At 45.9% G+C, this 15036-nt stretch overlaps 1 protein-coding gene across 1 annotated transcript in view; it reads left to right on the top strand.

Annotated features, from left to right (window-relative positions):
* The window catches only part of LOC311368783 (calpain-5), a gene marked incomplete at its 5' end in the record, with an annotated part of 12019 nt that extends 985 nt beyond the window's left edge, over positions 1-11034 (top strand). Inside the window, 11 exon segments of the mRNA XM_084487558.1 lie at positions 127-310; positions 313-337; positions 4185-4377; positions 5313-5491; positions 5689-5766; positions 6505-6967; positions 7242-7364; positions 7846-8042; positions 9586-9704; positions 10438-10574; positions 10768-11034. Coding sequence (XP_084343684.1) covers positions 127-310; positions 313-337; positions 4185-4377; positions 5313-5491; positions 5689-5766; positions 6505-6967; positions 7242-7364; positions 7846-8042; positions 9586-9704; positions 10438-10574; positions 10768-10950 — 1881 coding nt within the window. The 3' untranslated portion in view covers positions 10951-11034.
* Between the last annotated feature and the right edge of the window lie 4002 nt (positions 11035-15036).

Here is a 15036-nt window from a genome sequence, read left to right as displayed (position 1 = left end):
CCCTCCCTCCCTCCCTCCCTCCCTCCCTCCCTTCCTTCCTTCCTCCCTCCCTCCCTCCCTTCCTCCCTCCCTCCCTCCCTCCCTTCCTCCCTCCCTCCCTCCTCACCCCCCTCCCCCCTCCCCCAGGTGATCCCGGGCCACCGGCAGCAGGAGTGGCGACCCAAGCGTCCCGACCTCTACGCGGGGCTCTTCCGCTTCCGTTTCTGGCGTCTGGGCGTGTGGACGGAGGTGGTGGTGGACGACCGGCTGCCGGTGGGCCGCGACGGGGCGCTGCTCTTCTGCCGCTCCGCCACGCCCCGCGAGTTCTGGAGCGCCTGCTGGAGAAGGCCTACGCCAAGTGAGGGGTCTAGACTATCACCTGGAGGGTCTAGACTATCACCTGGAGGGTCTAGACTATCACCTGGAGGGTCTAGACTAACACCTGGAGGGTCTAGACTATCACCTAATGGGTCTAGACTAACACCTGGAGGGTCTAGACTATCACCTAGAGGGTCTGACCGCCTAGACTATCACCTAGAGGGTCTAGACTATCACCTGGAGGGTCTAGACTAACACCTAGAGGGTTTGACCGCCTAGACTATCACCTGGAGGGTCTAGACTAACACCTTGAGGGTCTAGACTAACACCTAGAGGGTCTAGACTATCACCTGGAGGGTCTAGACTATCACCTGGAGGGTCTAGACTATCACCTGGAGGGTCTAGACTAACACCTTGAGGGTCTAGACTAACACCTAGAGGGTCTGACCACCTAGACTATCACCTGGAGGGTCTAGACTATCACCTGGAGGGTCTAGACTAACACCTGGAGGGTCTGACCGCCTATCACCTGGAGGGTCTAGACTAACACCTGGAGGGTCTAGACTATCACCTGGAGGGTCTAGACTATCACCTGGAGGGTCTAGACTAACACCTGGAGGGTCTAGACTAACACCTGGAGGGTCTAGACTATCACCTGGAGGGTCTAGACTAACACCTGGAGGGTCTAGACTAACACCTGGAGGGTCTAGACTATCACCTGGAGGGTCTAGACTAACACCTGGAGGGTCTAGACTATCACCTGGAGGGTCTAGACTATCACCTGGAGGGTCTAGACTAACACCTGGATGGTCTGAAGATGGGCCTAAGATATTCTAGATATTCTAATTTTATTTACAACATCTAAACAAAATGTTTTGGCGGAAATCAACCCTTCAAAACGGCCTATCCTATTAGTCTTAGAGCGTGAAGGGATAAAACAATGAAGACCCTCTGTCATCAGAATGCTGCTGACTCTTCACGTAGGTCGATTCATTCAATGAGAATAATTTCAAATGACAGTAAAATTCACCAAGCATCGCTTCCCTCTAATTGGATGGGCTCTGTCTGCCCTCTGTGAGGGACACGGATCCACGTTTACGGCGTGATGGCGTTAGTGAGGAGGACATTGGTTCTGATCTGTAATCTATTCTAGGTTAGCTTTTAATAACAAAAGTTGGAGTTAATAACAGGAACACACCATAGCTGATATTAGTTCAGAAAACCAAAGCTTTTGAAAGGCATTTCAACAACAACACCAACGATCAGGATACCCGTGGGGGACGGGGTCAGCCAGGAGCAGAAGCTTTACTGTTGGTGTTTGATTTGTCCGCTGTCGTGCGTTTTGCACACCGGGTCGTCTATATACAGTATAGGTCTATATATATGTCTATATATGTCTATATATATGTCTATATATATATGTCTATATATGTCTATATATTCTACTGAAGTGCACACACAGCTTGTGTGATGCGATATTCGTCAGGATTTGCATTCTGCTACAGAGAAAGCTGTTTTTAGTTTTGGTGATAACTCTCCCTCTCTCTGTGTGCTGTTTGCTTGTTGCTTGTTAGGCTGTAACAGCGTATTCATGTTGTTTCAGAGCTGGAACCGTCACAGGTGACTTTTGTAGTACTATAGAGAGGACACCGTAATCGGGAGGGGGGGTCACTGTCCGCTACTGCAACAGACTACACTGGATCAACACTGGTCCACCAATGAAGCAATATCACACGGGAGGGAGTGCTGCTGTACTGAATGTCAGCCCGGCTGTGATTCGGTCGTAGGTACGAGACAGTAGGCCGAGTGCCCAAGATAATCACAGCCGTGCTGATATTGCTTTTATACAACAGTTCTACAAGCACCATTTATTAGTTAACAATAATCAAGCAACAAAAGATTAGGATTTGTTTGTTTATTTAATGATTTATTTGGCTCCGCCAACACAAATATATCCGCAACTGGACTGAAACTGAACTGTTGCCAAGCAACACATAAACACACTAGCTTGCTACTTTGTACAGGTGTACACGTTACTGCAGCCCAACCAGCCTACTGTGTATCATGTACATTTATCTGTATGTTTTCATTTATTGTGCTAGTGAGCTAACTAGTGAAATAAGAGTCTGTTGACAGTCGCTTTGGTGGCATGTGTGATCCCGATGAGTTAACATCTTGATCAGACAGTACGTTGCTCCCATTGTTTCCTGCTCTCCATGGATGGTCTCCAATAACTTTTTAGAGAGTGTTCAGACCTGCAAAACAAACACGTTCTTTGCGTACATTTTTTATCACACATCGTAGTCGCTGTATGTTTGTATAGAGCATCTCACCTGCGCCCACTCACCGCCATGATCTCCCTCCCCTGGAGGTCCGCAGCAGACAGCATCTGTATGGCCGTGGCTCTGAGGCTGTTGTTGGTGTAAGACGTGTATCCCTGCCTCTTTGCACATCCTGGGTAACAACTGGGACAGCTGGTTTACTCCGAGGGGAACAGCGGTACACCAGAAGCTGTCTGTCGCAGCTGTTACCCTCCTGGGCTCCAGAGATGCTACCGGGCAGAGGGGATTCACTCCTCAAACATATCGCCCCTCCGGTTCTATCTGTCTCTCTCCAGTGGGTCTTTATGATGTTTTGTTTCTTCGTTGAATGACATGGTGAAATAGTTTGCTCCATTCTCGTCACATTTTAGGATGAATGAGTCAAGTTTAAGATTCCGATTCCCCTCTTTGCCCCCTGCGTCCAAAGTGCAACTGAATATCGTACCAGACCTTGTTCGGTAAACCTTTTGTATTGTCTGGATTTAGTGCTGCAGAATATTTTAAGATGCGCTGGTCTTCAGGTGCAATCGGGGGGTGGTGTGTTGTTTTGTCTTTCCCTGCCCTTCTGATGTCTTCTACAACACCTTTTAAAAACATTATTAGCTGATATGAATTCTGGGTCCTAACCAGAGGCTCATTGATATGTCGGTATAAACCTTCCTGAAGCCCAAGGTAGCTGCTGATGCTGTAGAGCTCCCCTTTAGTTGTCCGGGTGGATCCATAAAACTGCCTCAGGACTGTATTCAGCTCGGTCTGCTTAACGGACTGAATGTCGAGGTTTATATTTTTGAGACTTACCCAAGTCTGAAAGCAGTTCAAAGCCCACGTTGTTTTCCTTTCCTAGTGTTCATTTTGGCTCTCCTCTTATTTGTCGGCTGATGTCAGATGAGCACACCTGGAGGTTTGCGCTCCAGGCTTCTTTCTTTCTTTCTTTCTTTCTTTCTTTCCTTCCCTTCGTCCTCTTCTGACGACCATTCGAAATTCAACTCAAATGTTATGTCTGGAAACTTGTTCATCTTTGCGGTGCAAAGTTTGTTGCAATCTAAGCTACATAAAGACCGTTAATAACATTCATGTTTATTAGAACACCTGTGAAGTGGATGTATGTATAGTTAAAAGTCCCAGTTCTCTTTCCCCATGGAAAGCCTCTTGTCCAATCAAATGACTTGGATGGAACTGTTGTATAATAACCTATAATCCACGTGGCAGACTGAGCGGTTGAACTGACTGTTGTATAATAACCTATAATCCACGTGGCAGACTGAGCGGTTGAACTGACTGTTGTATAATAACCTATAATCCATGTTGCAGACTGAGCGGTTGAACTGACTGTTGTATAATAACCTATAATCCACGTGGCAGACTGAGCGGTTGAACTGACTGTAGTATAATAACCTATAATCCACGTGGCAGACTGAACGGTTGAACTGACTGTTGTATAATAACCTATAATCCACGTGGCAGACTGAGCGGTTGAACTGACTGTTGTATAATAACCTATAATCCATGTGGCAGACTGAGCGGTTGAACTGACTGTTGTATAATAACCTATAATCCATGTGGCAGACTGAACGGTTGCTACGAGGCCCTGGAGGGCGGCAACACGGCCGAGGCCCTGATAGACTTCACCGGCGGGGTCTCTGAGACGCTGACCCTCGACCCGCCGACCCTGCACTGCAACGCCGCCCAGCAGAGGGCGCTGTTCAACACGCTCAGCAGGGCCAACGACCGCCGAGCCCTGATCACCTGCTTCATACGGGTCAGCCGATGACGTCGCTGCTCATCGCCTGCGATGCCACTCATACCTACCACCCATCTTTCCTCCCCCCCTCCCTCCTTTGTTGCTTTGCCTACCTGTTTTTTTATCCTTCCTTCCTTTGTGTGCTCCCTTATGGCCTTCTTCCCTCCTTTCTTCCTCCCTTCTTCCTTCCTACCTACCTTTGATGTCACCCTGCTGACATCATTATATGACGACAATGTCACCGCTGAGTAGTGCATGTGACATCACCAAGCGTGACGTTGTCATGTGTGATGTCTCAATTTTGTGTGCAGATTATTAATGAATATATATTTTGCAATTACATTTTGTATTTCATTTGAATTACGGATGTGCTTGAAAGAATCGTAACAAATGAACGCTGCAAAAATGTCTCCTAACTTTACGTCAAAGTCTCGTCATGTGTATTTCATTAACTGAGTGCTGCATACAGCGCTCAACTATTGTTCATCTTAGGCTTTATTCTTTCGTTCTTTCTTTATTATTCTCTACCAACTTTTGGACCTAACTACTTCCATTATGTTTGAACTGCAGACTCCATTCCACTTTAAAAATGTTCATAGTTCATAGTAGCTTGGAATCGATCGCTTATACTAACATTTAAATACTTTAAGCCGTCCGCCAATTCTCTGTCACTTCAACTATTTCAAATTTTGAACCATTAAACTTTGTTGAAACATTTAACAAATCAACACACTGATTGTTGAGCATTTGTTTTCAACCATTTAACATTTTTTTAATGCCCTGCATGTTTACATTGCTTACTCTGTTAAAATCTTTTGACTTAATTTAAACTACTCATCATTTCTTAGACTATGTGACTTTACTAAAACATATTTTCAGCCTCACTTTGCACTGCAGCGCTCACCACGTTTTCTAGTGAGTGGATGGTGAGCAGTGTGTCTGTGCCCTCCCAGCCAGCAGAGGGCGAGGCGGTGGAGTCGGTGCTGGGCTGCGGCCTGGTGCGCGGCCACGCCTACGGGGTGACCGCCCTGAGGAAGCTGTGGAAGGGGGACAACGGGAAGTCCCGCCTCCTGATGATACGCATGAGGAACCCCTGGGGCACCACGGACTGGACCGGCGCCTGGAGCCAGAGGTGAGAGGGTGAGGAGGTGAGAGGGTGAGGAGGTGAGGTGCGTGATGATGGTGATGGTGGTGACGACGATGATGATGGTGGTGGTACTATTGCGAGGAGGGCCGCTTGGCGTACGGTCATTGAAGCAGCGTCTTCACGTCTCACAGTTTCCTGATTTGGTTTGGTGGGGGATGTGATTCACCTCCCCTCCTCTCCAGGTCTGAGGAGTGGCAGCAGCTGAATCGCCCTGAGAGAGAAAAAATGGGAATCCAAGTCCGAGATGTAGGAGAGTTTTGGTAGGTACTCTGTTCATACAATGTCGTTATACGTACAGAATACACCTATGTTTTTAAGGACTACCAATGGCCCATGATTCACAAGAGTTGATCAAGTATTCGTGGCACAGTAGTTTCCTGGCCAGGCTCCGGCCTTCAACTCCCAGCTGGTTCTTGGTACGATGCCCAATGTTCTGAAAGCCACCTGTAGGCATCCTTGAGCAAGACGCTGTTACCCCCTTTACCTTATTTACATTTACATTTATGGCATTTAGCAGACGTTTTTATCCAAAGCGACTTACAATAAGTACATTTGTCATAAGAAAGTGAAACAATATATTGTATATTATGTCGGTACAATAAGGCTGTTCATACAACAAAGATAGCTAGGATAAGATGCTACATAACTAAGTACTATAACTAAATACGGCATACAATAAGTGCGTACATTAAGTACCAAGGCTTTAGACTAATACCTATGACACTGACTCTGTATCCAGTGTGAATCCCTTTAGATAAAAGCACCACCTACCAGGATATAAGGTACACCATGATCCAGAGTCTAGGTGGAGGTTCACCTTCTGGCTCATAAGTGTTTTATCTCCTCCATCAGGATGGAGTTCTGCTCAAGTGTTTTATCTCCTCCATCAGGATGGAGTTCTGCTCAAGTGTTTTATCTCCATCAGGATGGAGTTCTGCTCAAGTGTTTTATCTCCATCAGGGTGGAGTTCTGCTCAAGTGTTTTATCTCCTCCATCAGGATGGAGTTCGGAGACTTTTGCCGCTACTTCACCAACGTGGTGCTGTGCCACCTGGTAGAGGAGGCCCTGCTGTGGCCCGGCTCCCACTGGAGGGAGGAGAGCTGCTTCGGGGAATGGGCCCCGGCGCCAGGGGCCTCTCTGGATCACGGCGCCCGCCTCCGGCCCAGGGGCCCCACAGCGGCCCCCGGGCCGGCAGGAGGAGGAAGAGGAGGCGGCAGGCAAAGAGGGGGCCGGAAGGAGCCCCGTCTCGCCAAGGCTGTGGCGAAAGGAGGAGGAGGAAGAGAGAGGGTTGCGAAGGAGAAAGCAGGTGGAGCCAATGAAGAGGAGGAGCAGGGAAGGTGGAGCGAGGAGGAGGAGTCACAGAGTGTAGAGGTGGAAGGAGAACGGGGGCCGTGTGTGGATAAGAGGAGTCGATTTGGGGGATGCGTCAACCATATGGAGACATTTCTACACAACCCCCAGGTGCAGGCGAGAGGACTGGCCAAATATACAACCGTGGAACACTAACAGTGGATCGGAGTGGATTATTTAGTTTATTTTATGTTTTAATTATTTTGAAAGGTGCAGTGTGTAGGATGTAGTGGCCTCCAGAGGTCAGCTTGCAACCAACAAAAAGACTGAGTTACAAAAAAGAAAGCACAAAATAACAAAGACGATACATTAAACCTTATCTTCTTCTTCAGGCACTTGTGTTCCTCTCCCTCTTCACGCTCCCTCCTGTACGTCTCTCTGTCAGTTCCTCCTGGAGGTCGGCGGTCGGGAGGAGGAGGTGCTCATCTGTCTGCAGCAGGAGGACCGCAGGATGCGCCGGAGAGAGGGCAGAGGAGAAAACCTGCCCATCGGCTTCGAGGTACTGAAGGTGAGGAGGTGCTGACCTGTTAGCCTCGGTACGTGGGTTCATTTAGGTGTGGGATTACAGTGTCCCTGAAATGGAGCATGAACTGCTATTTACCAAAGAATGACCAGGAACTCTTCGGTTAATACATAAGTACAGCTGGACGAACTGATTTCAAAGTTGGTGCTGTATACCACCACTAGAGGAGATGTATAAAACCTCCTCCTGTCTGTGAAAAACAGATCTCAAACGTGTCCTTACAAAAGTTACCTTACAAAGAACCATTAAAAATGCTCAAAAAATATAGTTATAAATCTAATAATATGATAATAGTAATTAAAGAAAACTATAATAATGATTAAAATCACAATAATAATCTCTATCAACAATAAATAACAAAAATAAAAAATGAGAACCAAGAAAGTTGTGCATCACACATAGAAACAAGACAGATCCAACACGTCTTATCAATAAGGGTTATATTATTAGGGTTGTGTCCGCCCAGGTGGAGGTGAACCGCACCTCCAGGGTGCAGTGTCTGACGGAGCAGGCGGCCAGCTCCGTCTACATGGACTCCCGCAGCGTCACCCTGAGGGGCAGCCTGGCCTCCGGCCGCTACGCCGTGCTGCCCACCACCTTCCTGCCCGGCGCCAGCGGACGCTTCCTGCTGCGCGTCGTCTCCCACGCCCACCTCCACCTCAGGTACCCACGCCCACCTCCACCTCAGGTACCCACGCCCACCTCCACCTCGGGTACCCACGCCCACCTCCATCTCGGGTACCCACGCCCACCTCCACCTCAGGTACCCACGCCCACCTCCACCTCAGGTACCCACGCCCACCTCCACCTCAGGTACCCACCTCCACCTCCACCTCAGGTACCCACCTCCACCTCCACCTCAGGTACCCACGCCCACCTCCACCTCAGGTACCCACGCCCACCTCCACCTCAGGTACCCACGCCCACCTCCACCTCAGGTACCCACGCCCACCTCCACCTCAGGTACCCACGCCCACCTCCACCTCAGGTACCCACGCCCACCTCCACCTCAGGTACCCACCTCCACCTCAGGTACCCACCTCCACCTCAGGTACCCACGCCCACCTCCACCTCAGGTACCCACGCCCACCTCCACCTCAGGTACCCACCTCCACCTCAGGTACCCACCTCCACCTCCACCTCAGGTACCCACCTCCACCTCCACCTCAGGTACCCACCTCCACCTCCACCTCAGGTACCCACGCCCACCTCCACCTCAGGTACCCACGCCCACCTCCACCTCAGGTAGGGCTCTTCTCCACCTCCAGCTCCACCTCATGCCGGGGAGGGGCTATTGCTCATATATTATTATGGTTATTAATTTATACACTGTTTAGTTTATTATAGCCTGTACTTCTGTTGGTTATTTGATCAAAGTTTAAATATATCATTTTGGTTATTTGCTTTTTACAGTTATTTGCTTTTTTAAGTTTACAGTGATCTGAATACGTACAGTGATCTGAATCGTACATTTCATACACTTATTCACACAAGTCCTTGCTTCAGTTTAACATAATTCCCACATTTCCTTGTTCAAGTTTAATATTGTTTTGGTAGTTGGCCATCGCTTTGATTCAGGGAGCCTGAGGTCTGAACTTCAAGTCCTGTATTCAGATCAGGACTTGCAGGGTGACAGGGGAAAGCTGTGTGATTTCTTGGTGTTCCTTAAAGACATGGAGTTGGACAGTGCAATGCCTCAGCTTTACAAACTGTTCTCATTAGTGGCAACAATTACAGCTACATCTGCAGATGTAGAAAGGAGCTTCTGTTCTACAGTTCTACACCTAACACAATGGACCAAGGCCGTTTAAGCAGCCTAGCTCTGCTGGCCATTGAGAGGACACTGGTCAAGTCACTAGAAAAGACAGCTAGTTGGTATGACAGAGCATTTCCTTGAAAAGGAACAGAGAGCATAATTTATATATACATAAATTAACAATTTATATGATGTAGGCCGAAAATGAGCTTCCCCTCTTTGAAAGACCAACAGCCTCCACTGGTGTACCTTTTTGCATCTCTTCCGGTAAATAATATATTAACAAATATGACAAATATTTTAAAAAGGCTACTTGTCTTAATATTGATAATATGGCCTTGCCTGCAAGTCCCTATGGGGAAAAGCATCAGACTACATAGGAAATAAACTCACTCTCTCTCTCTCTGCCTCTCTCTCTCTCTCCCTCCCTCTCTCTCCCTCTCTCTCTAGGGAGTTGACTGAAGACCTCCCGTCCCGCTCTTCATTCCAGTGTTGTCTGCCTGAGCCCCGGGTCGTGACCACTGTCCACCTGCAGAGGGCAGCAGAGCTCAGCCGTACCAAAGACTCAGGTGTGACGCTAGAGTGACCACTGGGGACACACCACATCAACACTCATCAGCTACTTCTGTCCCTTCACATTATTGACGTGGGTAGCATAAAATTATACATTTTATTCCTCATTTCAACCTTTCATTCGGCAATTTCCCTTGATGTTTATGTCTAAATAATGCAGTTAGCCGGCTTCATCGTGGCTAGGAGAGCGATTATTCGCCTGATAAAGAAGGAATTCCAGCTACGAGTTATTACGTTTTGTTGAAGTTCACAGGGGTCACAGGGTAGTCAGTAATCTGGGGGAGAAGCATTGCATTGTGGGAGTAACCACCAGATAGACCCATCTCGACCACAAACTAGGGTGCCATGCAGGTCACACGGCTTTGCTATTAAAAAAGGTTTCCTCTTTTTACTCCTGTTCAAACTTTCATTTGAACCTTTCATTCCTTCACTAGTATGTTAATGGTTCTAACGATAAAGGGTTGATATAAGCAGACTTGATCCAAGCTTGAGGTTGCGCATGTAAGACATCCATGTCATTTGCATTTAGCCACCAAATGGAATAAACCTTTATTGCTCTTACAGATAAGGACACACACACACACACACACACACACACACACAGGACATGCACCTTACCTACTATCTACCTTGTCTCTTCACCCTAACCCTGAGCAAGACAAGCATCAGAAGGGAGTATACAGCAGGTGTGTGTGATCATGTGTGTGTGTGTGTGTGTGTGTGTCCCAGCCCCAGATGTGTACGCTGTGGTGCGTTGTGAGGACCGTGTAGTGAGGACTCGCGTGTACGAGCAGAACAGCAGCCCAGAGTTCAACCTGAGGACCATCTTCTACCGCCGCCGGCCCAGGGCACACATCTCTGTTGAGGTTTAGAGTTCACTGAAATAAATATATATCATATTTATTATATATATATATATATATATAACATGAAATGTATAACATTTTAATGAACTTTCAGATTGCTTATCACATCTCAATAGTGCTGGTGTGTGCGTGTGTGCGTGTGTGTGTGTGTGTGTGTGTGTGTGTGTGTGTGTGTGTGTGTGTGTGTGTGTAGTTGTGGAGCCGAGGTCTGATCCTGGACACCTTTCTGGGGACCGCCAGTCTCCACACTGCCAATTCCGAGAGGGGGCGGAGCCACGTGATTGACCTACGCGGTGGCCTATCACAGCGCTTAGGATCCCAGGGGTGTTGTGTCTACGTGGAGACCTCTTCCAGCGAATGTCTGACTGATCTGTGATTGGTTTAGAGCTCATTTAGCCGATTGACAGTTCCTGCATCGATTGTGTTGCTAAGAGGACCGTTGTTTGGATGAATATCACCAAAAATGTAACACATTAAACATTGTACACTTTACATTAAGAAGTACAATTTACATTAAGAACATTCAGTTTCAATTCAGAGATGATTTTTCATAAGCAGCATGGAATAATAACGCAATAACACAATAAATGTTTGTCATTATGGTTGATCATGTTACATTAAGTAAAAAAAATAAAAATAGAAATAAAATACTTTTACTTACATTTCTAACCATCAGCAAATATTATGCAGTCAGACATTGAACACCAAACAAATTAAGATTCAAGAGACACAGAAGGTAATCAGTGTTCACAGATCTTAACAGGTCTAACAGACACAGAAGGTAATCAGTGTTCACAGATCTTAACAGGTCTAACAGACACAAAAGGTAATCAGTGTTCACAGATCTTAACAGGTCTAACAGACACAGAAGGTAATCAGTGTTCACAGATCTTAACAAGTCTAACAGACACAGAAGGTAATCAGTGTTCACAGATGTTAACAGGTCTATCAGACACTGAAGGTGGACTGTAAGTAGATTTAAAATGTCGTCTTTAAAGAAGTCAGGATATCAGAAACGAAAAGCGAGGCAACAGAAAGCTGAGAAGCTTTCCCCCCCCCCCCCCGTCAACAACTGGCTGACGGTGAAGATGATGGACAGGGGAGGAGCAGGGGAGGGGAAATGAGTTGACGGACGGACAAGTCGGAAGGAGTTGTCCGCAAGGAGTCGGAACAGCTGTGGTATCCTCATTCCCGCAGCATTAGCTAGCAGCTACTTGTCTCTTGTTTTAATGTAATGTTCTCATGTTGTATGCCTATTTTTGTAGATATTACTGGACAGACGGAGTCGGGATATCCTAAAAGGCTTGATGTGAAAACAGCTTAACGAGGCAAAAGAATATTTAACTTTGACAAAATAATTTGTTAATTATGGTAAAAACAACATAAAAACTGAGTTTAATGTGGCTAATTGACCTTAAAGAAAGTCAGATTGAGACGGAATTCATACCATTCGTTCTCCATTATGAGGACATGCTATGATGAGAATAGCAAGTCTAAAAGAATTGGAAAAATATTTAGAAAAAATGTTGCAACATGTTTGGCAAAGAGACACATTGCGTTAGAAAGTTGGCGCATGGATGGGTTTAGTCTCACAAATCAGAATGTAGATGACTATTAAACTCTGAGAAAATAAAAATACTAATCTGGCTGAAGCACACACTTTCGCAACAAATTTGTTTTCGCCAAATGATGATGTTGATAGAGCGGGGATCTGTCAGTGTGTAATTGTCTAATACAAACTCGGCCGGCAGTAGTCAAGTGTTTGTAAAGTTATCAAATCAACACTGTGTAGACTGACCACTGCAGAAATACTCTTAATAAGATCCCCTTAAAAGGTTCATCCACTCATGTAGCATATCTCTAAGGTGACAGGAAACAAGGCGTCCCGTTCTGTTCTCAGATTCAGGCCAAGGCTGTGTGCAGAAGTTGTGCTGACACGGTAGTACTTGAGATTTGAGATTAGGATGGAGGTGACTCTAGACAGAGGCATCAAACTCACCATAGTAATGTGGGCCCGGTGTAACGTGTAACAGCTGGGTGAACCACACAGAAAAACTGACTCCATAGCATGACTCAGAGGCACTATCCAAAGACTGGATAGTAAGAATGCTCTTTACTAGAAGATATCAGGGTCTGTACACGTGTATCAGTTGGAGATCAGGCAAACAATCCGGTAGGAAGAAGCATAGCGTAGTCAGGAATAATCCAGCAGGAAGCAAAACCAGGATCCATAATATCAGGAAATGCTGGGACGCTTGAAACGAAGAACAAAGATGAACTGGCACAGAGGAAGGGAAACACGGTGACTAAATACCCATGGAGGGGAATGATTTAGGACAATAAGAGATTCAGGAGACATAAGGACCAAAGTCCTGTGGGCAGAAGTTGGACTGCAGGGTTCCTGTTCGCTTGGTTACACTGCGGCTCCACAGCTGCTTGAACTGCAGAGAGACGTGTAGTCAATGAAGGTTAAGGTGACCAGATTTCTGAGACAAAATCCGGGGACATATTCGGTTTAGCGGTGTAAAAACCTCTGTAACGGACCTATTGTGTGTTCACCTGTATTGCGCCCCAGAACCTTTTGTTTATGTTTTGCCCGGTACCTTTTTAGAAGCGCACAGCAGGTATCACGGCGATGCGCGTCGCGTGCCTAGTCGCGGTGAAAACGTACGTTTAATATGTTTAATATGTCTTAAAGCCTGTACTTTGGTTATAAATGCTGGGTTCATATTGAAATTTTTTTTAAGTTTTATTGTTCATGTGTCTTACACCGGCCGTATTTCTATGCCGTTTTACGTTCGTGAATAGTGTGTGAAGCAAGCTAGCAGCTGACCCATGAATGTCCGGTGAATGTAACCCAAATTGATTTTCCCTCGTCTTGCACCCTTGGCAAGCGGAGCGAGGTATGTTGGTTTATTGTAAGCTTTTAGTGTGATTATGTTTAAGTTTGGTTTCTTTATGTAAGTGAAGCAAATAATGCACACGTTTAAGTTTTCTTTATTGTGCTGAAATATGTTTTTTGTCATTCCTTTATTTCCTGTATTGGAATACATTTGTGTAATAGTGCAACCATTTTGTGTTACTTTTTCTAGTTTCACGGTGCTATAACTACAGAAGAATGCCGCAATAAAAAGTTGCACCCGTCAGAGACTCTCCGGTTATTTCGATGTCAAGGGCTGCTACAGTGAAACTCGACCACGACGAATCCTCTTCCACGGACCCTCAACGCTGCATCTGGACGTCCACCTTCGATGTGCAGGCATCTTCAATACCGTAAATAAGGCATCGCTCGATGTCCTGCACACATACCCACAGGCACCTCAGCTGCATCAAGAGACTAATATACACTGTACACATGATCAAAGGTGATGTGGTAAGAGGACTTAAAAAACACATTCTGGCAACCTAAGAGTTTAAGAGCGGTTAAACAACCAACTTCATTGTAAAGGTTAAATGCGTGGTTTGAATGTTGTTAATTTGATAGCTTTAATGTCCATGAGCAAGTCCGAAATAATTGTTATCTCATGAAACCCTAACTATTGAAGCTCATTATTTAAGGGTCAAATTGTCTGATTGTGAAGTACCAGCAGTATTTTCGTCCATAACATTTTACCATTTTTTGTGCATATTGTTTGCTAATCTTAAGGTGTAAATGTCTAAGTTTGAGTGTTGTTTAGTAGTACTTATGTAAAGTTAAAGCCACCACTCATCCAAATTTAAGTCCAGACATTAAAACACTGAAAGGAGCAAACTAATATAACCGACCATCAAAATGTTATCACCTGCTGAAGAACCAGACTTCCACCCCCAGAAGACAAACAGGGGAGGTCCAGCTCACGAGAACGAAGCTTAACAGAAAAGGGCCTAGAGATGCAAGAAAGCAAGGAAGCAAAGAAAAACTAAAAGGCATTCAACAAAGCCTGACTCGTGGAAGCAGTTAGCAAGAGAAACAAGAGTAAAATTAAAGGCTCTCTGCTCACCCGAAGATCTTGATACAATCAAAATGGACATTAAAGCTAAACATGCCATAGTACAACAACATTATGAGCCAATTCGCCGCAACCATACTACTACCCCAGTTATTGTTCAAAGAATGGATGCATGTGGCACTCTAACAGACGAAATGTTTGAGCTCATAAACAAATGTCTAGAGAACAAAGACAAGACATTTAATGAAAGTCAGGAAAAGGAAAGAGTGAGGATGACGCTAAATAAGAATGAGTATGAGTCTGTCTTTGGAAAAACAGAAACAGAAACAGTAATTTCATCCCTCTCAGAAAGCTCAAACTCAAAAGCCACCTCCAGGTCCAGGTCTTCTAGTAAACGCACAGACGCAGAAGCAGATCTTGCAGCTAAGCTAGAACAGGCCAATGCAATGGAAGAAATACATGAACAACAAACAAAACTCACTAAGCTGGAGAGTGAATGGAAGCTTAAAGAGGCAGAGGTTAAATTAAGACTA

The sequence above is a fragment of the Micromesistius poutassou genome, assembly GCF_964030765.1.
Source record: "Micromesistius poutassou genome assembly, chromosome: 23".
In the NCBI taxonomy this organism is placed as follows: domain Eukaryota; kingdom Metazoa; phylum Chordata; class Actinopteri; order Gadiformes; family Gadidae; genus Micromesistius; species Micromesistius poutassou.
The sequence above is the reverse complement of the archived record's forward strand: the minus strand, read 5'-3'. Positions and strand labels throughout refer to the sequence as shown.